Consider the following 24,764-nt stretch of genomic DNA (forward strand, 5'->3'; position numbering starts at 1 on the left):
CCGGAAGTGTGTAAATCTGTATGGCAGTGATTGACACGTGACAGACAGGAGGTGATTTTATGGTTTTAAGTAATGTTATCCTCTATGTAAGTGAAGAATTTGGGAACTCCGTATCAGGGCAAATGGGTGATAAATAGTTTGGTATCTTAAATAACTAATCTTAATGTATCATCAAGGTCATAGTTGCTTTAAAATGAAACCAAATCACTGGTTGTGAAAGCCATTCTAAGGGCTGAGAAATACTTCAGGTTCAGCAGAGCCTTCCCTGTGTCAGCCTTATTTTCCCAGAAGAAAAACAAATAACAGGCTTTGCCAGTTAGCAATTTAAGTTGTTTTTGAAATGCCAGTATTTTGGGCTATCTGCTCTTAGTTCAGTCTCTTTCCTTTTTAAATAGTCCTTACAGTGGCACTGAAATAGTGGTTCTTATAGGGTTTTGCCATCTGTAATTAAGGCTGCCGTCATTTAAGCGTGTAATAACCATTCCACCACTTCGCTGTGGGTATGGAAACAGATACATTCAGACCCTTTGACCTATGCACGTGTAGTTGTCATGTGGACACGAGCTTTTTTTTTTTTTTTTTCTTTTTCCAAACTTGAAAAAATATCATTGGAATCAGCTTTGATTTTGTGCTACCGCTTCGTTTGCTTCCAGGGCCCATTGTCAGGGAAAGAATTCACCTATAGAAGCCTTCATGTCTTGTGAACTTCTCCCACCAAACTCTCTCTTGGTCTCTGTCTCTCAGTCTCTCTGTCTCTGAGTCTCTGTGTCTCATGGTAATACTCGCCAGTGAGGAACGGGAGGAGTAGAAATACAAGTCTTAGAATGGTACACCTTCTCATCCTGATCTGTCTTGGGCTTGTATTCTTGAAGACTTTGCCAGGGCTATTCCATCTCCTTTGTCTCTTTTTGCCATCCTGAAATGGAGAAGGAAAAGTAGGGCAGACTAAACCAGTCATGGCCACGGAAGCCGCACATGACCGGCCAATTAAAAAGAAGATGAAAGACCTAGGATTCTACTAGCACCCAGGACTTAGGACTGGGAAGTGCTATACTTTCGTCCCAAAAAGGGTGTGGTAGGAGTTGAGAAGGGCGGCTGGTGCAGTGAGTGTGATTCCCTGGAAAGACCCACTTTCCAGGTCTGGTGCTGCCATTTGGTGGATGCGTGACTCTGGGTGCCTCACACTGCACCTTCGAGCCTTAGATGCCTCTCATGCACAGTGGTCCCCCGAGCACCTTCGTGATGGGGTAGCTGTGACAATTGGAGCTCCTCTGTGTGAAAGTCCTTCATACACTGTGAAGCAGAGAGTCAGTGCTAGGTGTAGTAATACACAAGTAAGTGACAGGGTCTACCTTTCTTGCCAAGGCGTAAAATTCCAGTTCCTATCAACAAATATGAATGGCGATGGGTAATTATGTGTGCATGTGTCTTATGTGTGTGTGTGTCATTTTAGAATATGTTATGGGTGTATTTGGACTGGCAGATTTATATTCCTAATTTGTGTGCGTGTGTATGTGTAAGTGCTTTTATTTATATGGGTCAAAGATATCTTTGTATATCAACAAATACACATTTAAGATAACAGTTTCAAAGGCTCTAGTTCATTATCACAAATCATTCAAATATCTGTCGTTGCCCATTTAAAATATTTTCACTTGTTGATTTTCAAATAAATTTGTGATGGAAATCACCCTCACATGTGCCCTGGAACAATCTCTGAGATGAACAAGACCGTGAGAGAGTCACTGGGCAGTGTGGAGTCAGCTTCTCAGATGTGTGCACTGACGCCGAGCCCTCCTTTCAGTGCGGGCCGGCCCAGGCAAAGACACACATGTGGCACGGCGGCCACGTGGTCTGGTGTCTGTGCACAGGCTGTCCACTTTACTCTCCAGTGGGACCCTCTGGACCTGAGCATGGGGACTCGCTACACAGACCATGAATGCTAAAAGCAGCATGCTCCATGTGTAGCCAACACTTGCACCCACCTGCACACTGGGGCCACTCGGCTCCCCCGCACAACCACACTGCAGCCAGGAAGGCCTCCCAGTGATGCTGGTCCTCCTGCACCTGCAGTCTCCTGGCCAGTCCTGCCCCCGGCAGGCCTGAGAGCTGTAGTGCGCACCTGATCCTGCCCCCCACTCCCTGCGTCTGCACCCCTCGACCACCCACAAGATCCAGATTCTCCGCAAGCCCGTGAACTAGGGCTCAGGTTCAGCTCTACCTGCAAACAGTCTGAAGCACAGACCCATCTTTCCACTAACATGTGCACTATTCTCTCCAGGTGGGTCCTGGACCTCCCTCATGCCCAGGTCCTTCCAGCCCAGGAGCTTGCACAAGGGCACCAAAGCGTGCAATCTGCGTTGCCCCTTGCTCCCACACCCAGCCTGGGACCAAATCCAGCATGTCCTAAAATCGAGATGCCCTCGAGCATGGCACTGGGGACCAGGGCCTTCTCAACAAATACACAGGGATAATAAAGTCTCCACCAGGCTCTAGTCTGAACCCCCTTCGTCCCTGGACCCCCACAAACACTACCAGATTTTCGGCAGCCCACACTCCCTGAGAACCAACCTTCCAGGAGGAGAATCTGCAGCTCTTACATTCCTGATTTTTTGTTTTGGCAAATATGAATATGAATTCACTTAATGGACTCGAACCACCCGTCGAGATGGTTCACCTAAACGAGAGCTGGGCGGCGATGGAAAGCAATTCTGGCATTCAGATCTGTCCCTGGATATGTCACAAGTTTCCTTGGTCTCACGTCTCTGTCTTGATGGACCCCTAGCCCTCCCCGATTTAAGCCCTTGATGGAGTTTTTTTTTTTTAAAGATTTTATTTATTTATTTGACAGAGAGAGATCACAAGCAGGCAGAGAGGCAGGCAGAGAGACAGGAGGAAGCAGGCTCCCCGCTGAGCAGAGAGCCCGATGTGGGACTCGATCCCAGGACTCCGAGATCATGACCTGAGCCGAAGGCAGCGGCTTAACCCACTGAGCCACCCAGGCGCCCCACCCTTGATGGAGTTTTTAAAGGCAATTACGCTCACAGTTGTAGATTCTTTTTTTTTTTTTTTTAAATCTAGCTTTTTCAAAACATGGGTGGCTAAATACATTCACTTAAAGTAAAAGACTAGGGATAGTGACTCACTTAAAAGGCAAACATAACGTGTCCATAATATACACAGGCAGCACCCTCACTTGGTGACTGGCGGTGTGGCAAGCCCTTGAACGGTTCTCTTCTGAGCAGGCGGTTTAGGGGCACTAGGCATTCCTTGACGCCTTCTTCACGGCAGCAGGGAGGGCCAAGCACTGGGGAAGGCTGAAGTCAAGGCCCCATATCATCTGCTTAGAAGCCAGAGGCCACCCACAGCACTCCGTGTGGTCATACTTCCTGGTGGCTGCTTAATCCAGGCTGAGTTCTTCCTAGGCCCTGTCCTTCCCTGAGGTCAGTCAGCAGGCACACTGGGACTCTTTTGCCTTTTAAATTTATTTATTTATTTTTTAAAAAGATTTTATTTATTTATTTGACAGAGACACAGAGAGAGAGGGAACACAAGCAGGCAGGAGTGGGAGAGGGAGAAGCAGGCTCCCTGCTGAGCAGGGAGCCCAATGCAGGGCTCGATTCCCGGACCCTGGGATCATGACCTGAGCTGAAGGCAGACACTTAACTGACTGAGCCACCCAGGCGTCTTGCCTCTTAAAAATTTTTTTTTTTTTTTTTTAGAGAGAATTTTTTTTTTTAAGATTTTATTTATTTATTTGACAGAGAGAGATCACAAGCAGGCAGAGAGGCAGGCAGAGAGAGAGGAGGAAGCAGGCTCCCCGCTGAGCAGAGAGCCCGATGCGGGGCTCGATCCCAGGACCCCGAGATCATGACCTGAGCCGAAGGCAGCGGCCCAACCCACTGAGCCACCCAGGTGCCCCGCCTCTTAAAATTTTTAAATAAAGTATTCCTGGCCCCCATCAAATTAGGATGTTTTGGGGGTTTTGTTTGTCTGGTTTTGTTAAATGGTTCTGATTGGCCAAATAAAACAGCCTGTGCCTTAAGGAGTAAGAACCGTGGCTTAGGGTCCCAGCAACAGGGATTTTCCCCATCACAATATCCCACAAGCCTAATGACTTTATGAGAAGTAAATCCGTGTGTGTGTGTGTGTGTGTGTGTGTATTAAGGTAACCAGTGGATGTACAGAAGCATTGAGAAGATTGCAATTTTGCCATCTCTTTCTGAATGATTGCTAAATCTTATATTGGTATAAGTAGCTACGTTATATACATATATATATATATAAACTTATAAATTTGCCTATCTTAAATGAAACTATTCTTCATTTCTCCATTTCCATCTCTATTGGCCCTCTTTCCCAGGCTCCACAGATTAATCCAAAAGAATATCAGGAGACACTTAAGATGCCTTGAGACCAGATACTTAGGACACAGTTTTCTGACACTGAATGAAGCAAAAAGCCCCTTAGGCATCACTTTCATACTTTATCAGTTTCAAACTCCTATCTGTTATGATCTTCTAAGGTTCACCAGACCTGGAAGCAACTAGCTGAATCACTAGAGTAAAAGAGTAAAATAGTTTGGGTTAGATCTATGAAAATGGTCTACTTAACACACACACACACACACACACACACACACTCTTTCTGTCTCAATGTAACTTAATATAATCACAGTGGTTTTCTCTGAAATTTACTAAGCCCTTGCGTGCTTACTCAGTGATTAATAGGACCAGGGGTATTTTAAAAGCACAATGTTTATAGCTCAATAGCATTATTCTAGAGTAACTTCAGTTATTACTTGTTACAGTGGAAGCCATAAGTAAAATTTCACTTTTAAGAGACTTTTGTTATGTTTCTTATGCTCAGTATCAAAACTCACAATGTGATTCCTGCCTCTTGTTTTATTCAGAGACACTTTTTCAGAAATCTTGGGTCTATTCTGGCTTATGCTTTCTTGGGGACTGCCGTTTCCTGCTTCATTATTGGGTAAGTTAACTCTTTGTCAGTAATAAAATTAACACACTTTCCAAAGAGATGAGATCCACATGGGTCCAAGAGCCCGGTGTTTTCCCCAGCTATACTGAGATGCAGCTGACCGATCACATTGCTGTGAGTTTCAGGTGGACAGTGTGTTGAATTGATATATTTATAAATTGCAAAATCATTACCACCATAATATTCGCTACCACCTTCATCCTGTCACATAGTTACCATTTCTTTCTTGTGATGAGACCTACTGTCTTAGCAAAATTCAAGTATATGACACAGTATTATTACCGACAGTCCTCATGATATACCTCAGGTCCACAAACGTGTTACTCTTCTAACTGGAAGTTTGCATCCTTTGACCAACATCTCCCCATTTCCCCCATCCCCAACCCCTGACATCCAGCAGAGTCCAGGATTTCGATGTTTAGGATGATGGCAGTTAAGATCTAGAGCCACGTCGTGCAGTGTGGTAGCTGTTAGCCCTGTGTAGCTATTCAAATTAAGATTAAGCTAAATTAAAATGAAATAAAATTTACACCTAGTCCCCAGATCTTGTTTCCTGATAACATCCTACAGTAAAAAGAACCAGGGGCCCCTTGCAGAAATGGCTGATTCTAGGGCTGGGGCAGCAAATATACAAGATAAGAATGGAGCATATGGTCAGGCGAGAAATAAGGAAGCGCCCAGAAAACAAACAAACAAAAGGACATGGGGTGTGTCAAAGAGGCACATAGCCAACCTGAAAGTTCCCCTAAGGCCAGTGGCCAAAGAACGACAAAATAAATAACATTGTACTGGACCCAGACTATAAAGTAAACATTCGAATCTTGACTGATGTTAATAACTGATTGGATGAATAAATACATGGCAGAGAAATGACCCATCTCCTGCGCAGAAGAATTCCAAATAATTTATGTCGACCCCCCACCCTGCCGGAGAGGGAACTTACGTCCCCTCCTGCTTTGGTTGCAGGCTGTGCCTAGTGACTTTGTCCCACCAAGGACAGCAGGGGAAAAGGAGGAAGAGAGCGTAGCTGGCTGGTGGGGAGAGCCTGACAAACACCACGTCCGCTAGATGATCAAGGTCAGCAGCCATAGTGGCAAATCACTCTGGGATGCTGCACCCTCGGTGTTTGTGATGAGAGTGGCACTTTCCCTCCCCAAAACACGTCACCTCAGTATAATCATGAGAAGGAAAGATCAGCCAAGTCCAAGTGGGAACACGTTCTACAAAATACCCTACCAGTATTCTTCAAAAAGGCCAAGGTCATCAAAGCCACACAAAGTCAGAGAGACCATCCCAACCAAGAGGAGACTACAGACACATGATGACTAAGTGTCCTGTGGAATCCTGGATGGGATCCTGGAATAGAAAAGGGACACTAGGTAAAAGCTCAAGGAAATCAGAATAAAGTATGGACCATAGTTTCTTTTTTTAAAATGAGCTGGAAAGCTGGAGGAGATAAAAGGCCAAGGGCATTTTGTGTCGTCAAAATAGGAGGGGCTTGGACTTCGTCCTTTAAGAATGACAGATTAGCTGACTGGTATTACTGGCAAGATGGGGAAAGATTGCCAGAGAGCAGCCCAGCACCCAAGTCTGTTTGTGGTCAAAGGAAATGGACAGGCAAGTGTACTTTCAGGGAAAGTCTGAAAGGAAGGGGAAAGAAGCCTTTGACGGGCAATAAAAGGCAAATCACATCTGTCCCACAGAGTTACTGGGAATCAAATTTGAACTGTTTAAGTGTCTGGAACAGTGCCCGGCCCCCAGTATGGAAGCATTGAGTTATAGCTATGTACTGTCCAAAGGATTCCATTCTGGAAATAGTTCCTGAGCTCCCAGCTTAGTCAGTCTGTTGCTCTCGGCGCCCAGGATACAAAGGTGAGCCACAGAGTGGTCCTGACTGGCAAGAATATTATTATTAGAGTGTTAGCTGTAGGGTACAGTGAATCCATTCTGGGGTTATTTTTACTCCCCTAACCCCTGCAGCTGCCCCCCACACACACACTTAGTGACATGCACCAGGCCTTTTAACACTCGTCACTCCTCCCATTTTGTAAGCTCTCCTTGTAGGAAATGTGCTCCGGCCAAGTGGAAATATTTAACTCAGGAGTCTATCTTGGACCATGTCACATCCTGCATGGCGCGAGAAGGGCCACCGCTGGCCTGCCCCAACCCCTGCAGAGAAGGCAAGGCCGGATACGCCGACGGGTGCACTGAGATTTTACTAGGACGTTTACAGTATTTAGTTCCTTTTTCCTTTCTTTTCTTTTCTTTTCTTTTTTTTTTTTTTCAATAATTCTTAGCAGAGAAGTTTGGTCGCTTGGACCTTCACGGCCTGCCCATGTTTGTTTTTCTCCCTAACTCGTCCAGCTCTCACTCCTTTCCACAGCTTTAAACACACCGCCTTACAATCCCGTCAGTTTTGTTTAAGCCGTCCAGTACACACCGTGAAGCGTGCTTTCCCTTCCCTTCCCCTCAATTACCCAGAGGCTTCAGAGGCTTTAAGGTTGCTGCTAATCGAGGGCCCTACTTGCTAGTTGGAAGTAAGCCCAGCTTTAAGAAATGGAGTGCTGTTCACATGTTTCAGCAAGAGGTTGTTAACGACGCACCATTACTTGGTGCCAAAGTCTTATTTGCACGCGTTCCTGGTAAGTGTCCAAGGATAGCAGCTGCCCAAGGTTTTCCCTGATCACCTGAGAAGTGCAGTACTGGGGGCTGCTCTGCTCGCATGTGGGCCAGTGTGCTCCGTGAGGAGGGTTTTCGTTTTCTCTTGTCACACACTTTCCCTCCCCTCCTCACAGAAATCTCATGTATGGTGTGGTGAAGCTCATGAAGCTCGTGGGGCAGCTCTCGGACAAATTCTACTACACAGACTGTCTCTTCTTTGGAGCCATTATCTCTGCCACCGACCCAGGTATTCGGCATTTTTGGCTTTGTCATCGTGACATTCCATTATTTCAATCTTAAACCATTGAGAGCAACCACTAGCTTTGGTCACAGTAGGGAGACTGTACAGTCAGCATGGAATGGCAGGGGAAGAGATCAGGAAGTGGTCTAATGGAGTTAGATGGCTTTTTGAAGGGTGTGTGTTTCCCTTTTGTTTTTATTATTATTATTATTATTATTATTAAGATTTTACTTATTTGAGAGATGGAGAGACCACATGTGTGTGTGCGCATGTGCATGGGCGGGGTGGGGGAGAGAGGGGGGGAGAGTCAGAGAGAGAGAAGCAGACTCCCCGCTGAGCGGCAAGCTGGATGTGAGGCTCGATCCCAGGACCCTGAGATCATGACCTGAGCCAAAGGTAGAGGCTTAACCCACTGAGCCACCCAGGTGCCCCTTTATTATTTTTGTGTTGTGCTAAAAAATATATAACGAATTTTACCATCTTCATCATTCTTAAGTGTGTACAGTTCAGCACTGTCAAGTCTGTTCACACCGTCGTGCATTCAACCTCCAGAACCTTTTCATTTTGAAAACTGGAACTCAGTACGCATTAAACAGTAACTCCCCATTTCCACCTCCCTTCAGTCCCTAGCAAGCACCATTCTTCTTCCTGTCTCTGTGAGTGTGACTACGGTAGCTACTTTATAGAAGGTGGAACTGTACGACGCTTGTCTGTGTGTGTCTGGCATGTTTGACTCCACATAATGTCTTCACGGTTCATCTGTGCAGTAGCACGTGTCGGGGCTACTTCCTTTTCCAGACCCAATAATATTCCGCTGCGCGTCTGCACCACATTCTCTTTAGGCATCTGTCCACAGCGGACACTTGGGTTGCTTCTGCCTGTATCTCCCTTTTGTCTTTCATTTTTGAATGTCTAATATGGCCATAATTTTTACACTTTGACTGTCTTCTTCCTCAGTATTGTGCTTTCATCTTCATTGAGGAAATCATATCATTTCATATCATTTTCATTTGAATAAGACCTTTTCTTAATGGGCGTGCACACCGATACCTGCAGTGACTGTACTGTCTTTTGTAAACTCTTTTTTTGCTCAGTGTTCCTGCATAACAGCACACCGTGGCCTGGTTCCAATTCCTAACTCTCTGACCTTGTACTTTCCGAGTGTCAGTCGAACTATTTCTTCAAAGCAGAATCATTATATGCCTGCCCCGCTCTGCAGCTCCAGAACAAACAAACAAAAAACCTCCTTTCTCCAAGTTGGAACCTACAATAAAATCAGTTCACATAAAGCAGTTCTAGCTAGTCCTTCCTCTGATGTCAACCACTGAGAGGACATTGTAGGCAAAGAACGTACAGAGAAAAAGATGGCACTGTCCTGGTAATGGAGGTGCAAAGGCCTTCTCACCATCCGGGTGCCCTCTAACATTCTGGACAGTAATGGTTTTAAAGATACTAAGAATCTCCCCACCACACAACTGTACCATGCCTCGTGGGGAGTCCTCTAGATCAGTGCGATGATAGACATGGTCTGTGTTCTGTGCCCAGTCTGGTATGGCAGCCAGTAGCCACATATGGCCACTGAACCCTCGAAATGAGGGGTGGTGCAACTGAAGAACTGACTTTAAAATTTATTTTGTGTTAAGTAATTTGAATTTAGATAGCTACACGTGTTAGGGCTGACAGTTGTGTGGCTCTGAAAACTGCCACTGTTCCAAAAACCATTGACCCCTCTTACTGCCATACTTTATTCCAAACACTAAATAAACTGTATCAAAGACTTGGCTGGTTGAAGCACCCTGGGTTTGGAAAAAGAGTGCCGGGAGGTAGAGTCGCAAGTGGAAGTTTGAGTCCGAGACCCTCCAGCCACTGACCAGGTGGGCCTGTGCACACCTTCTCTCCTCCGTGTCAGTTTCCTCATTCAAGAAGTAGGAATAATGATACCTATTTCCCAGGGCTATCATGAACATTAAATGAATGAACACATGTAAACAATTGACCATAGCATCTGCTTATCACGTCGGTCTCTATCCACATCTGGCTCAGGCAGAGATTTCTAAGACAGGTGTTTAGTCTCTCTGAAAATATACTACTAACTATACTCATCTGTAACTTTAAAAAAAAAGTTTTTTTTTTTAATTTATTTGAGAGAACAGGGGTAGAGGGGCAAAGGGAGAGGAAGAGAATCTCAAGCAGACTCCCTGCAGAGCAAGGAGCCCAATGTGGGGCTCGATCTCACCACCCTGAGATCACAACCTGAGCCGAAACCAAAAGTCAGATGCTTAACCAACTGAGCCACCCAGGTGCCCCCTTGTCTGTAACTTTATCCCTAACTTCTTACACTAGTACCACCAATAAGCAAAGGGAAGTTACTGTCATATAAAGTTCACTGATGGGGCGCCTGGGTGGCTCAGTGGGTTAAGCCGCTGCCTTCGGCTCAGGTCATGATCTCAGGGTCCTGGGATTGAGCCCCGCATCGGGCTCTCTGCTCAGCAGGGAGCCTGCTTCCTCCTCTCTCTCTGCCTGCCTCTCTGCCTGCTTGTGATCTCTCTCTGTCAAATAAATAAATAAAATCTTAAAAAAAAAAAAAAGTTCACTGATGTTGTTTTCTGACCTATTAGTATTGCTTCATTTAATTGGATAGAAAGGCTTATTTTTTTTTCCAGATTATCTTCTTAATTGTTTCCTTCCCTTTAATGTGTCCGTGCTGTGGTAGAAATTAATGGAAGGCATCACCATGACACAGAGTTGTTACTTGGTCTGTGAAGATTGGCACAGTAAGGGTTTTATATAAATGAAAGTTCTAGAAGGTTGAAAGTTTAAGCTTATTAAACACCAGGACATTAACTGCTTTTTAATGGAAATCATTCTGAAATGTGGACTGTTTTTATAAATTAAAAGCCTTTTACCAACTTCCTAAAAATCTATCATTTGAAAACTTGGGCCATAAAAGAAATAAAAACTTGAGTACAGAGTTAGAAGGGGCCAAAAGACCAGATTGACTCCTTGTGTCTGCTACATCAGACCAAAATTCCGATATTGGTATACGTAGTGGTGTTGACTGATAACGAAGAAATCCGAGTCCTTGTCCCTGAGTACATCACACTGGGCTCGAGACACCAGTCTTCCAGTCTTCCTGTGGAAGGGGACACCACATGTGTGCAGTTGTGTAGGCAGCTCTGTGACCTGCAGGCATCTCTCTTGTGTGGTTATGTGTCGGGGGGCCACATGGACTGTTACTTTAGACAGACCCACAGCTTGGCAGAGGACAATGTATGTTTCCCACCCAGAGCACATCTCCAACAGCCACCAGAGAAAATGACTCGCTCCTCCTTGCCGTGCCTCACAAGGAAGCGGTTCCTCTCATTTTGATTCTGTCACTTTTACGCCCCTCGACTTGACCAGGCCTGCTCACGGGCTTGTCAGAGAGTAATTCTCTAGTTGTGTCACTGGGGCTGCTCAGTCTCTTGCTTATCCTTTGTGACTCTGTTCCAATATGCCACCTGCCTACACGCTCTGCCCTTACTCCTTCAGCTGCTCGCTCCCACAGCTCTTGAGTCAAGCCTGGTTTGTATGTAACGATACTTGCCACTCGTTACTGAGCGTTGGCAGGTGCTAAGTGCTCTTCAGTACACAGATGAAGTGCTCGGGGACAACTTCAATGCATGGAATGAGCAGATTCAGGTTCTTGAATTTTCCTTCGTCCTACATCTGCCCTCTTATTTTTTTCTCACTACTTTTCAGAAAATGCCTTTATCAGAGATCTTCAAGCAATTACCTGGCATTTCTTAGTCCCTGTCTGGCTAGAGACAGCCCTAGTGACAGCTCTGTCTGATTTCAAGGGTCCCTCTGTGGGAGGAGCAGCCCCTTTACTCTCCACCTTGAGAAGCCACTCACCCAGTCTGTCACCCCCTCCATCATCTTCCAATTGTCCCCACCTACACTGCTCTTCTTGCTCAGGCACAGCCTGGCTCAGGAGGGGCACACGGGGGTCCCTTCATTGTTCTATGAAGGGATGGGCAGGGAGAATGAGAAATTGAAAATCAGAGCAGCCAAATTAAGACTGGGACTGTGTAATTGTTCATTGCTATGAGTATTAGCTCTGTAGGCTGTAAGCAAGCCTTTCTTGTCACAAGTAAGTGAGCTAGCTGTACATCTTTGTTTTGTTTTACTATTGCTAACTGTAGAATTGCAGGAAAATGGTGTTTAATGTCAAAAGGGCTCTTGAAAATCATGGCGCTCAAGCTCCCCTGCTTCACTAAACCTTTGGACTTGGCTGTGAGCTAAGTTCTCATAGCCTGTTGGTGGCTATGTAAAATGGCTTCTGTTTTCCCCTCCAGATTAACTCACCACCCTTCTCCACCCTCCTTTGGGCACCAGGAGGTTGATTTGTATGGAAGATTCCAAAGTTTCCTTTGCTGTCTGGTTTCCCATTGGATTTGTCCAGAGAGGAGCACCAGTGGGCAACTGGAAGGAGGGTGGAGATGCAGGGTCCTGTGGGCTGGTTGTGTTCCTTGATCAGGGGACACTGATCCCATCAGGGGACCCTCTCTACACGGCTCCTGGTTCAGGCAGTCATGCCTTCTCTGGATCCTCTGGGCCCAGGCATAGTATAGGATAGTCCCTGTTTTCAGCAAAACATACTGTCTTTCTCTCGTGGTTTTTCCCATACTCTGCCCACATTTCCATAAACACTCCCTTTGTTAAATACTTCTCAAATTGCTCAGTTTAAGGGTCTTCTCTCTCTCCTGCCAGGACCCTGATTGATAAAGTCCTGGGTCCCAGGTCTCCTGGGTTGCCAGCCCTGTGTTCTGTTCATTGAGATTAGCCTCCACCAGTCTTGAGTCCCTGAGTGACTGGTGTGACCAGAGGCTCCAGTACCAAGTTTGGGTGGACATGTTATATGAGCAATGGCTAAAACTTCGCTTGGGTTCAACTACTGAGATTTTGGGAGTTTCTACAGCAGAAAGCAGCCCATCAGACAGGGCCTGTTTTCTCTTCTCTGAATTAGGGGAAATGATAGTACTACCCACCTAGGGGTGCGGACTAAAGGAGATTATAAAACGTTTGTCATAGTGCCTGCTTCTTGGTTAGTCCTTAGTAATAATTGTTGTTATTAGCCTTACCAATTTTTCATCAACATTGGGTTAAAACATTATAATTCTTTTTTTAAGATTGTATTTATTTGAAAGAGCAAGCACGAGCAGGGGGCGGGGCAGAGGAAGAAGGAGAGAGCCAGGAAGACTCCCCGCTGAGCTGGGAGCCCAGTGAGGGGCTCCATCCTAGGACTTCTCAAGATCATGACCTGAGCCAAAGTCAGATACTTAACCAATTAGGCCACCCAGGTGCCCCCAAACAAGATAATTCTTATGTCACATAATGCTAAACTAGTAGAATAAAGGTTTTATATTAGTCCGGGTTCTTCAGAGAAACAGAATTAATAGGGTGTGGGTGTGGGTGTGCGCGCACGCATGTGTGCACGCACGTGTGTGGAGAGAGAGAGAGAATGAGCAAGAAAGTAAGAAAAGAGATCAAGTGAATATGAAGAATTGGCCATGTGACTGTGGAGGCTGAGAAGTCTCCAGATCTGCTGTCTGAAGGCCTGAAAACTGGGAAAGCCAATGCTGTCCTTCCAGTCTGGTCCAAAGACAGGAGGAGACCCTTGTCCCAGCTGAAAGACGGGAAGCAAGAGCAAAGTTTTCCTCACTCGGCCTTCAGCCAACTGGATGAGTCCCACCAACAACGGGGCGGGCAATCTGCTTTACTAAGTCTTCTGACTCAAATGTTAATCTCATCCAAAACCTCACAGACAAACCCAGAATCATGTTTAATCAAATATCTGAAGCCTCATGGCCTAGTCAGGTTGACAGATAAAATTCACCCCCCACAGGTTTTCTGGAAGGACCCACAGATACTGTTCATATAATAGATACTCCAGAAAATAAGAATTTTTTAACCAAATCCCCAAAGATTTTTCCTTTTGTGTTACTTGATAAACTGTATTTAAGGATGGATGAAAGAGACTGACCTTGTGTCTTGTGTTATGAAGATGACATGTCCTCTAGGAAGTATGCCTTCTGGCGATGCCCCCCATAGTGATTCGAGCATGTGGATGTATAATTACCTGGAGCAGCCTCGTGACAGAGTCCACATCTGTCCTATCCAAGCTGTTCTTTGCTTCCTCTCAATAAATGAATGAAACTTTTTGAAAAGGAGAGAATGATGGGGACAGTGTAGTTTTAGAATCTTCCTTAATCCCTAATAGAAAAGGAGGAAGCAGGACAGCAAAAGTAAAAACACAGGGATACAGCTGGTTGACATAGTACGTATGGGTCCCCAGATATTATCTGCTGGGGTCAGACCACCAGCAGCGGCGAGACTCGGGTCGGAACTGCAGCTGTGCAGGAGGAAACGGGGAACTTTCCCCCAAGTATTCACACTCAAAAGGAAGGGTCCCCACTCGGAGTAAAGAACTTGGTAGGTATATCAGATAGCAACAGTGAAAGCTGGGACGCACTACACAGGCTCCAATCTGTGGGTGACAGCGAGGACACTGGAGGAGGTATGAAGCTGCTGAGGTGACCCGAGCCCTCAGGGCTCTCGAAAAATACCCAGTGAAAATCTCTCTGGAAGGACAGAGCCACTCCCTGAAAAGGAACTGCTAAGGACCACAGACCCAGCGTGACAGGGCATCAAAGGAGAAAGAAAGCTCAGACACCCATCGAGAAAAGAGACCAGAGGAAGTATTTCATGAGTATTAAGGGGGTGGCTATGCTTGGAGGCCGCATTTTCAGTATTTCAATGTAAAACCAGCAGAGGGAGCCCTAGAGCCATGAAAGGAGGAAAGCTAGTCTGGGTCTTCCCCTCCCCACCTCCCTTAAAATGAGCAGCTCGAGTGGATTGAGATCCTACTTCATGCAACCATACTGTAAGAAAAAATGAGGATAGCCCCTCTGAATAATAAAGTTGCAGATAATTAAGTAATATCCGCAAAATAGGGTACCAAAGCAGAATATTACTAATATTCTGATAGAAGCTAAAGGAAATTCGGGGGTACCTGGGTGGCTCAGTTGGTTGAACATCGGACTGTTGCTTTCTGCTTCGGTCGTGATTTCAGAATCATGGGATCGAGCCCCACATCGGCTCCACATTCAGCACTGGGTCTGCTTGTCCCTCTCCCTCTGCTCTCCCCTGCCCTGGTAACTTGCTTGTGCTCTCTCACTCTCTCTCTCTCAAATAAATAAAATCTTTTTTTTAAAAAAAAAAGGAAATTAGGAAAATGATAGAAGTTATGAAAGCACTGTGAACATAAGGATTGGAAAATTCAGAACTGAGAGGAGTAAACAATAGGCATCGTGGATAGAGTTGACAGAAAGGAGCAGATGAGGAGCCCAGGCAGTAAACAAGATGTAAAAAAAAATTTCAAAAACTCAATTTAAAAATGGACAAAACCTAAGCAGTAGTGTCAGGGAATAACCTTGGGTAATCAAACTGTAAGGAAATGCAGGAAAACAATTACTATAAAACGAGGTTGGTGGTTACGTTTAAGTGGGAGAAGGGGCTTGAAATTAGGATGCTACATAGAGGTGGGCTTCCGGTGGGGGCTGGCAAAATTCCATTGCCTGCACTGGGTGATGGCTACAAAGAGGGGTTAGCTTGTAATAACTCACAAAGGTAAATATTCATTTGGTTTTGTTTTCTCATTGTGTCTGTTAGTAATGCCTTTGGTTGCAAATAGCAGAACAAGCTGGCTCATAGGAGCTTAAACAGAGAGCTATCTCTCTTAGCTTACGTCCCTCAGCTGGTGCCTCGGCTCCCGCGACAGTCAGGTGTCCGGGCACCCCGTCTCTCCAGGGCACTGCCCTTGTGTTTCAGATGCACATTTGTTGCCCACTGGAGGCGAGATGACTGTGTTACAGCCATCTGTCCACTCTCCTCAGGCAAGAAGAGGTGACACTCACTGCAGGAGAAGCTGGGGAGGCGAGTTTTTAGTTTTTAAAGTCCTTATGGTAGAAACGAATGAAGCAGAAGGTGGTTGGGCACGAGTGTGGAGAGGCGCCTGCCTGCCTGCCTGCATTTCTCTGGAACAGTGGTTCTTCACCGGGGGGGTGATTTGTGCCCCTCAGGAGACATTGGCAACGTCTGTAGACACATCTGGCTGTCCCAGTCAGCTGGGAGCGTGCGATGCTACTGGTATCTGGTGAGTGGAGGCCAAAAGTGCTTCTGCACATCATACAGGGCACAGGGCAGCCTCCCACAATCAAGAATCCCCTGGCCCCAAATGGCCATCGTGCTGCGGTTGAGGGACTCCAGAATGCCTTCACAGGGACAGGGTGGTCCAGACTGATGTAAATCATTACATTAATAATACTAACACATTGTTTGTCTTTTTTAAAAAAATTTATTTATTTTTAAGAGGGTGAGAGAGACGGTGAGGGAGAGAGCGAGTGGGGGAAGGGGCAGAGGGGGAGAATATCCAAGCCAACTCCTGCTGAGCGCAGAGCTCTGGGGCTTAGTCTCACCATCCTGTGAGATCAGGACCTGAGCAAGAATCAAGTGTCAGACGCTCAACTGACTGAGGTACCCAGGCGCCCTCATTATTTGTCTTTTTACTTTCATTTTTTCACGTGTGTCTAGTGGAGTAGGGTTTTCCAGAGGCTGCTTAACATGCGCTGTTGACTATCTGGTGGTCAAGTGCGGAAAGAGATAAGAGAACCATCTGTCTTCCAGTCTAGATACTGTCTTCTAGTCTAGATACTGAAGAGATCTGAAATACTATAAAACAAATGGCTCTCTCCTCACTGATTTTTTTTTGTTTTGGAAAATATAATTATTTTTCATCAAAAATATGTACGTTAAGGGGTGCCTGGGTGGCTGAGTTGGTTAAGCATCTGCCTTCGGCTTGGGTCATGATCCCGGGGTCCTGGGATCAAGCCCCCAGTCGGGTCCCTGCTCAGCGGGGAGCCTGCTTCTCCCTCTGTCCCTCCCCCCACTCATGCTCACTGGCGCTCTCTCTCTTTCTCTCAGATAAATACATAAAATCTTTTTAAAAATAAGTACATTAACATACAATGGGGTCTATTCCTAGATTTAAATGCATAAATATTTTAAAAAATATTTAAATTTTGGGTTCTGGGAATGCAGTGGTCAGTGGGAAAAGGGTTTCTGCCTTTCACTTTACCAGTGGAGCCAAACACATTCACTGTGATTATTTCTTAAGGTTCTGTAACAGAGGTCATTTCCGAGTGTGGTGGGATTGCACTAGAGAGCGCAGGGTGATGAGGTGGTGTTCTTAGAATGGAGCCTCCTATCAGACCTCACTCAGATCAGGATGACTGTCATTTTCATTTTGTTTCGTTTGTCTCCCAAACTGCCCTGTTCCACCAAAGGTAGGAATTGGCTCTATACATTTGTCACCGGTGGCTTAAGCTGCAACTCACTGATATGCTTCCTGCCCATTTTTAGTGACTGTACTGGCAATATTTAATGAATTGCACGCAGACGTGGACCTTTACGCACTTCTGTTCGGGGAAAGCGTCCTAAATGATGCTGTTGCCATTGTCCTGTCCTCGTAAGTAATAATATTACTCTGCCCTGGGGAAGAGAGCCTCCGGCTTCCGGAAGGCTCTGGGCTCAATTCAGAAGCTTATCTTAAAAATGTTAAAGATTGAACCAGGTGTTTTTCTCCACTGATAAAATTACGCTGCTTTGTCCACTTGGCAGTGATCCAAATGCTGATGGCAGCATGACACGAGGGCTGCGGGTTAAAGGCATTCAGCAGGGGGAGTGCTGGGCAGAGTGTGGATACCATTGTGTAAGGTGGGCGTGCTCTGTTTTAACTCTCTCTTCTTTTTAAACCCTAGGTCTATTGTTGCCTACCAGCCGGCGGGGCTGAACACACATGCCTTTGACGCTGCTGCCTTTTTTAAATCAGTGGGCATTTTTCTAGGCATATTTAGTGGCTCTTTCACCATGGGAGCCGTGACGGGAGTTGTGACTGCTCTAATATCCTTTCTGTGCTTTCCACCCCTGCCTGGGTAGGATCGCGTGCTAGTACACTCGCAAGAGCAGGGTCTCGGTTCTTCCTCTCAGAAATGGTTTCTTTTTTTTCTTCCAGAAATGAATCTTTAATCGATGCTTCCACTGGGGTCAGGGGGTAGGGGTGGGGGCTCCTGAAATGTGTCCCTTTGGTGAAATGTGACAGTCGAGTATGTAGCTAGCTAGGCCTCTGAGAAAATGTCTGGGAGTGTGACTCTAGCCTTAGCTCCATCCCCACCTCTGCATTCTCTCCCTCCGGCAGAGCAGCTGGAGATAGGAGTTTGGGGAGCACATTGGTTTTGGAGTCGGGGAGAGAGCCAGGAGGCCGGGAGGGAGCAGGCCAGAAAGTACTGGAGCCTGGAGCCTGCCCTCAGCTATTGTGGGTCACATGGGTTACCATGGCTGTAACTGCCTGGGGCCATCAGTGGCTGTTACTGCAAGGTGGCCTCCCGTAAGTGAAGGATTGTATCCTATTCATTTCAAAAACCAGCCAAGCAACAGTAAAGCAAAGCACGGGCTGAGCAGACCACCCCTCGACAGGTGTTCGGAGTACTTCGTCAAATGTTCTTTCGGTGACATTTAGATCCCCACTGTCCAGTACGATGCCACAGGAGCCACAGCTGCCAGCCACGTCATCTCAGCCTGCAGTCAAAATCCAGATTATCACTGAGATTTCATACGTGCAATTTCTATAATAAACCTCTGCAACGTGGCACTCGCATTTTGCTCTTGCAGCATCTCCCAACTCAGACTAGCCCCACTTCCGGTGTTCAGGAGCCCCTCGTGGCTAGTGGCTACCCTACTGGATGGCCCAGATCCATCGCTTCCTTCCCAGAGGCCCCCTGGGCCCCAGTGATGCCCTGGGGACTCAGGCTGCTCGGTGAGAGCACTCAGGAAAGGCTTCCATGCTAGCCCACTGGAAGGGCAGTGTTACGATGGGACTCTTTCTTTGTCCCCGAAAGTGACACCAGTACCCGGAGTTGTGTGTTTTATTTCTTCATTTCTCATGCATTTGTGAGGCACCTGCTGTTGGCCTCAGGTCATAGCGGCCCACAGAGGTCAGAGTCTCACTGTCCTCATCTCCCTCCCCAGGCCCTGCCTGAGGTACCCCCAGTGCTGTTAGAACTCCCTGCCAGTCACCCCTCAGGCCAAGACCAAGCCGCTCAGAGCCCTGGGCATTTTAAGGAGCACAGAGAACCTATTTCCCGTTGCTTTAGAAAGCTCCATTTTTTTTTAAAGATTTTATTTATTATTTGACAGAGAGAGAGAGAGAGAGACACGGCGAGAGAGGGAACACAATCGGGGGAGTGGGAGAGGAAGAAGCAGGCTTCCCGCCGAGCTGGGAGCCCAATGCGGGGCTCAATCCAAGTATCCTGGGATCATGACCTGAGTTGAAGGCAGACGCTTAACAACTGAGCCACCCAGGTGCCCCAGAAAGCTCCATTTTTAAAAGACTGCTTTATTGAGGTAAAATTTGCATACCATACAATTCACCCTTTTGAAGTGTACAGTTAAATGGCTTTGGGTATGTTACATTACTATCTTTTTAAATTGTGGTAAAATACGTATAACGCAATTGGCCATTTGAAGCATTTTAGGTGTATAATTCAGTGGCATTAAGTACATCCACATTGTTTGTGCCACCGTCCCCACTGTTTCCAGATCTTTGACATCATCGTAGACAGAAACAATACCCCCCTCTCTCCTCTTTCCCAGCCCTTGATAACCTCTTTTCTACCGGAAAACTTACTTTTTCTTGCTTTAAAAACCGAGCAGAAGGTTTGGGGCCCCCAAAAGAAGAGTTGTAGGGAAAGGATAGCCCTTAGGGAAGGGGGTTCTGGGCTTACCGAGTGTGGTTCTTGGTGGCCCCCATAACTTGTTCCCGGAGCCAAATTCCTTGACAGAGGCCCACGTGACCAAGTTTACCAAGCTGCACTGCTTCCCCCTCCTGGAGACGGCACTCTTCTTCTTGATGTCCTGGAGCACCTTCCTTTTGGCGGAAGCCTGTGGCTTCACAGGTGGGTTTTCACTACCCGTGGGCTACCCTTTCCCTCCTGGCAGCCAGGGCTGTGCAAACTGGAGGGGAGCTCTCGGAGCCGCCCGGTGGAGTTCATTCAGCGCTCCCATAGCGTCTGCATGGAGGGTTGCTGAGCGAGGATGGTGTTCTGCCTGAGGAATAGTTTTGTTTCCCAGAGCTACACATTTTTAAAGGATGAAATTTATTGCTTCAAGCTCAGCTGTCTCTGACTACTGGTTCCAGTTGCAAGCAGATGTTTAGCTGCAGAGGTTAATGAACACATTAACCTCTTCGCTATTATCATCCCTTAGATTGCTGCTGCTTTCACAAACAGTAACAAGCAACAGACAGAATCTGTATCCTTTTAAGGGTAACTTTGTATCTACTCTGATGAATGTGAACACACTTCATCCTTGTTTTGGCTCTGGTTTATTTAATCATTATTTTTCAATACTATGTGTTTATGATGCCAGTTTCATGTATTAGTATAAGTAACCTTGTGGTTGTAGTTCTTCCCATTCTCTCATCAAAAAAAAAAAAAAAAATCACTGAATTTTTCCACTAGAAAGCTCAAGTACAATTGCTATACATAATCCAGGTAGTTGGGAAGCCCTTTTAATTCTCTTTTCAAAATAATGCAACATGTCTTTATAGGCAGCCTTATAATATACCCCACTTCTTTAAACTTTGGCAATTATCTGTAAAGGTCAAGGCATGGTCCAGATGCATCAGTTGTCTTGCACAACAAAATGGTTACCATTAATCCTAAAGCAAGGTAACCACGCCTTGGAAAAAAAATGGCACAGTACTCCGGATCCACTTTGTCTGAAACCCTAGACCATGCACAAACAGAAAGCATTTGCTTGCAATTAAATTCACTGCTTCTAAGAACAGAGCAGAACATGACAAAAGGATACGATGGGTCCCATGGATATGAGGCGCCCCACAGCCTCTTGGAAAGAGTGAATGCTAAATGCCAAATTCAGTGGGAGTTTAGAGGAGAGAGAATGCCCTTAAAACTGGAGCAAGGAGGGAATTCAGACCCCTTGGCTTTGAAGGTAGACAGAAGAAGGGAAGGTTGGTATGAGTGGTGGGGGCAGGCCATAGGAAAACTTCCCAAACTATTCCAAACTTTCAGTAATAGGAAACTTTCCAAACTGTTCAGGAAGCTGGATATATTGGGCTTGCCCACCTGAAGTTTTTGTTTCAGTGGGGATTTTTTTCCTGCTCCATATTTTTTCCCATTGATTTTTTTTTATTTCTTTTTTTTTAAAAAAAAAATCTCTCACCAGGCGTTGTGGCTGTCCTTTTCTGCGGAATCACACAGGCTCATTACACCTACAACAACCTGTCGGTGGAGTCACGAAGTCGAACGAAGCAGGTGAGAGCAAGCCCTGGGTCTTCACGAGTTAGTTGTGCATACAAGGGAGGCGCCCCACAGGGTTTACGGCTTCCTTTTCCCATCCCCGTGCAGCTCTTTGAGGTGTTACACTTCCTGGCAGAGAATTTCATCTTCTCCTACATGGGCCTGGCGCTGTTTACCTTCCAGAAGCATGTTTTCAGCCCTGTGTTCATCATTGGAGCTTTTGTATCCTTTTTTTGGTTCTACTGTTTTGTCTGTGGACAAGTGACCACTGCTGGGGAAGCTATAATAAGAAGAATTTCTGTTTGGGGTGGGTGACTGAGCCAGTGCTGGTTCATGATGGTGTTTTCCTGCTGAGAAAAAGAAGGCTTACGAGGTTCATAAAACTCAGTGGATTCAATGGAAAGATTGGCATTCATCTGAGGCTGTCCTCTCTGCGTGTTCTGTGTTAGACAGTTTTCCTGTTAGCCTGGTGCGTGGCAGGTGGTAGCTTGTTTTATAGAACACCCTTCTTCTTATTTATTTTATTTATTTATTTTCTTATTTATCTTATGTATTTATTTATTTATAAAGATTTTATTTAGTCATTTATTTTAGAGAGAGAGAAGAGCACGCATGTGCCTCTGCATGCAGGGGGAGGGGCAGAGGGGGAGGAAGAGGGGGAAGCAGACTCTGCGCTGAGTCCCGACATGGCACGTGGGATGTGGGACCCCGAGACCATGACCTGAGCTGAAATGAAGAGTCAGATGCTCAACCGACTGAGCCATCCAGGTGCCCCATAAAGCACCCTTCTTAGCAGATCTGCAAGTTGGCCACTGTGTCAGTCCCAGAATCATTTTTATTTCATTGCTACATGAATTCCAATCCAGAAGGTTCCCAGTTTGGAAGACCTGAAGGTTCTGTTACTCTTGTTCCCAACTGCACAGGCAGCCCTTCCTCACACTGCCTAGAGAGGCCTGCCGGCAATGAATCCGCTTTCCCTGGAGCATACCTGCTGTGATAGATCACAGTGGAGAAGACTCCCTTTATTTTTTTCCAAAAAAAAAAAAAAAAAAAAAAGAAAAGAAAAAGGAGAGGAAGAAAAGACAAAATGGAAAAATACTTGGTTCCTTGACTTAGTTCCATGGTGAATGCAGTTTTTGGCAGAGAGACACTGTTTTAGGGATTGGCGTCTCTGAAGAAAGGAGGGATGTGAATGCCCAGCTGTGGGTGGACAGCTCAGAGCTTTGCTCACTCGGCCTCTGATCCTATGGTTTTCATTGACGTGAACTCCTCTGGGCCTTGGAATGGTATCCACCAAGCAGCTGGATAGTGACTGTGGCTGGCCTGTTGCTGTGCGGGGTCCTTCTGGTTAGAGTGTGATCTCCTTCACCTGGGGCTCTTTTGGATGGATTTACATACTCGCCAAGACTGACAGCTAAAAATCTGGGGGATCAGCGTTCTCATTCTTGCTCCAGAAAGACCTCACATGTCCTCTAGATCTGTATTCGGAGCACAGCATCTGGGGAGAGAGAGTGAGAGCAGCAGCCCTTGTTTACAGAGGAGGGCCTTGCTGGGAGGGTGAGCCGGGGGTGGGGGGAGCCCCCTGGGAGTCCCGAAGGCCCCTTACCACTTGACAACCTTTGCGTGGCTTCTGGGATAAAATGTGCTTTCTAAGCAGTACCTGTTTCCTTCTGTTCGAAACAAAACAACACAACACAGAACCAGAGGGGTTGGGAGGGGCACAGATTGAGAAAAAAAAAAAACAGCTAAAAGCAGAAAAAACAGTCAGTCCTTTACCCTGGAGGAGGCAGAAGACAGTTCCGCCCTGGCTTGTGTCTGAAACAGCTGCAGCTCAGGCAGCTGGTGCTCGGCTGGCCCAGAAACTCCCTGTCCCCACAGCTCCCACAGCGGTTTCCTTCTGCGACCAGGGCAGCATGTGGCTCTCTGCCAGACTCTAGTCTAAACTCAGCAAGTGAAGGATGACCCGTTTCCCTTAATTCTTCGCTGTCCACAGCAGAGCTCCCCTTCCACACTCCCCCATTTCTATGGCTCTCCCCTCTGGAAGACTTTTAAGCCACTTAGGTAGAAAAATCTCCCCCTCCCATTGAGTCTTAGGAGGGTTAGGAGTGCTCCTTCAGTGGCCTGAGTCCTTTTTGTGTCTGCACAAAGTGTCTCACTGTAGCATCTTCCTGGTCCTTTCGGGCCCCTGCTCTCTACTTCTGACTGAAGCATATGCGCTCTTACCCAGGACATTTGCTCTTTACCGTTTGACCTGGAGGGTAGGCCTTTGCTCTTCTTGTGACTTTCCTTCTCATGGAGCCCAAGCCACGAATCGCTCCTCTCAACGCACCCCCCAATCCCTGCCGTGGTGCCTGAGCTTATTTCTGGACTCATTTTTAGGAGATGGGAAACTTGGTCCACATCAGTGTGATTAAATCAAGAAGTTATAACAGAGGTGCCTGGGTGGTTCAGTTGGTTAAGTGTCTGCCTTCATCTCAGGTCACGATCCTGGGGTCCTGGGATCAAGTCCCACATCAGGCTCTCTGCTCAGCGGGGAGCCTGCCTCTCCCTCTCCCTCTGCCTCCTCCCTGCTGCTTGTGCTATTGCTCTCATAGTCTCTCTCTCAAATAAATAAATAAAATCTTTAAAAAGAAGAAGTTACAGCAGCCCATTTAAAAGGTTCAAAATGAACTCCGATGGGAGCCAGAAGGCTGGGAAAGCTGTCTAACTGAATCCCCACTTGCTGCGGAGACTTGTTTCAGGGGAGGCTGGACAGCTTGGCTGCCTCGTGCGACCATCCTGGTCTTTGTGCAGTTATGTCCTGGTCATGAGGGATCACAGCATCACTAACATTCTCTGCTCTGCCAGAGGCTCTGGGAAGATGCCTTTCTAGAAAGCTGTTGGGTCCTTAACCTCCACCTGGTGCTCAGGTCGCCATCTTCCTGGGCAGAGCTGCGCACATCTACCCACTCTCCTTCTTCCTCAACTTGGGCAGAAGGCACAAGATTGGCTGGAACTTTCAACACATGATGATGTTTTCAGGTAAAAAACTGTACTTGTCAAGAAAAATGAGTTTTATTCGGCAGGAATGCTAGCATGATTAAAATATCATCAATAAGGTCCACAAAGAGCCAGAAGTTCAGACGCCTGGTTCTTTTGTATCCCTGCCCTGCTGGGTAGGCTGACATCCATGCTAGAGTTAACTCTGGTTTTGCAAGCTGTACTACCAAATGTGAACGTTTTCCCCCAAAATAGCCGCATCTTCATTTTTATCTCTACCACCCATGGGACCTATAGGTATACAAGTATTTAAAGTGCTTGATTATTTTCTGGTCGGCATTCATAATGCTTAATCTTCCAGAAGGGCTCCAGACTTAAAATTTCTAGGTCTTTAATGAGAAAGAATACGGGCCAGGTCGTTCAGTACCTCCCAGCTACAGTATCCAGTCTTGTAAAATAATGAAATT

General features: G+C 46.4%; 1 protein-coding gene across 3 annotated transcripts in view; it reads left to right on the forward strand.

Moving 5' to 3' along the window:
* The window catches only part of SLC9A7 (solute carrier family 9 member A7), a 138,888-nt gene that overhangs the window by 67,117 nt on the left and 47,007 nt on the right, over positions 1-24,764 (forward strand). For all 3 annotated transcript variants that reach the window (XM_047715005.1, XM_047715006.1, XM_047715007.1), the window contains exons 4-11: positions 4,913-4,989; positions 7,794-7,906; positions 17,363-17,468; positions 17,761-17,902; positions 19,848-19,953; positions 21,245-21,333; positions 21,427-21,540; positions 24,228-24,339. In XM_047715005.1, the coding sequence (XP_047570961.1) occupies positions 4,913-4,989; positions 7,794-7,906; positions 17,363-17,468; positions 17,761-17,902; positions 19,848-19,953; positions 21,245-21,333; positions 21,427-21,540; positions 24,228-24,339 (859 nt within the window). The remainder of the gene's footprint in view (positions 1-4,912; positions 4,990-7,793; positions 7,907-17,362; positions 17,469-17,760; positions 17,903-19,847; positions 19,954-21,244; positions 21,334-21,426; positions 21,541-24,227; positions 24,340-24,764) is intronic.

This window comes from Lutra lutra, chromosome X, assembly GCF_902655055.1.
Source record: "Lutra lutra chromosome X, mLutLut1.2, whole genome shotgun sequence".
Taxonomy (NCBI): domain Eukaryota; kingdom Metazoa; phylum Chordata; class Mammalia; order Carnivora; family Mustelidae; genus Lutra; species Lutra lutra.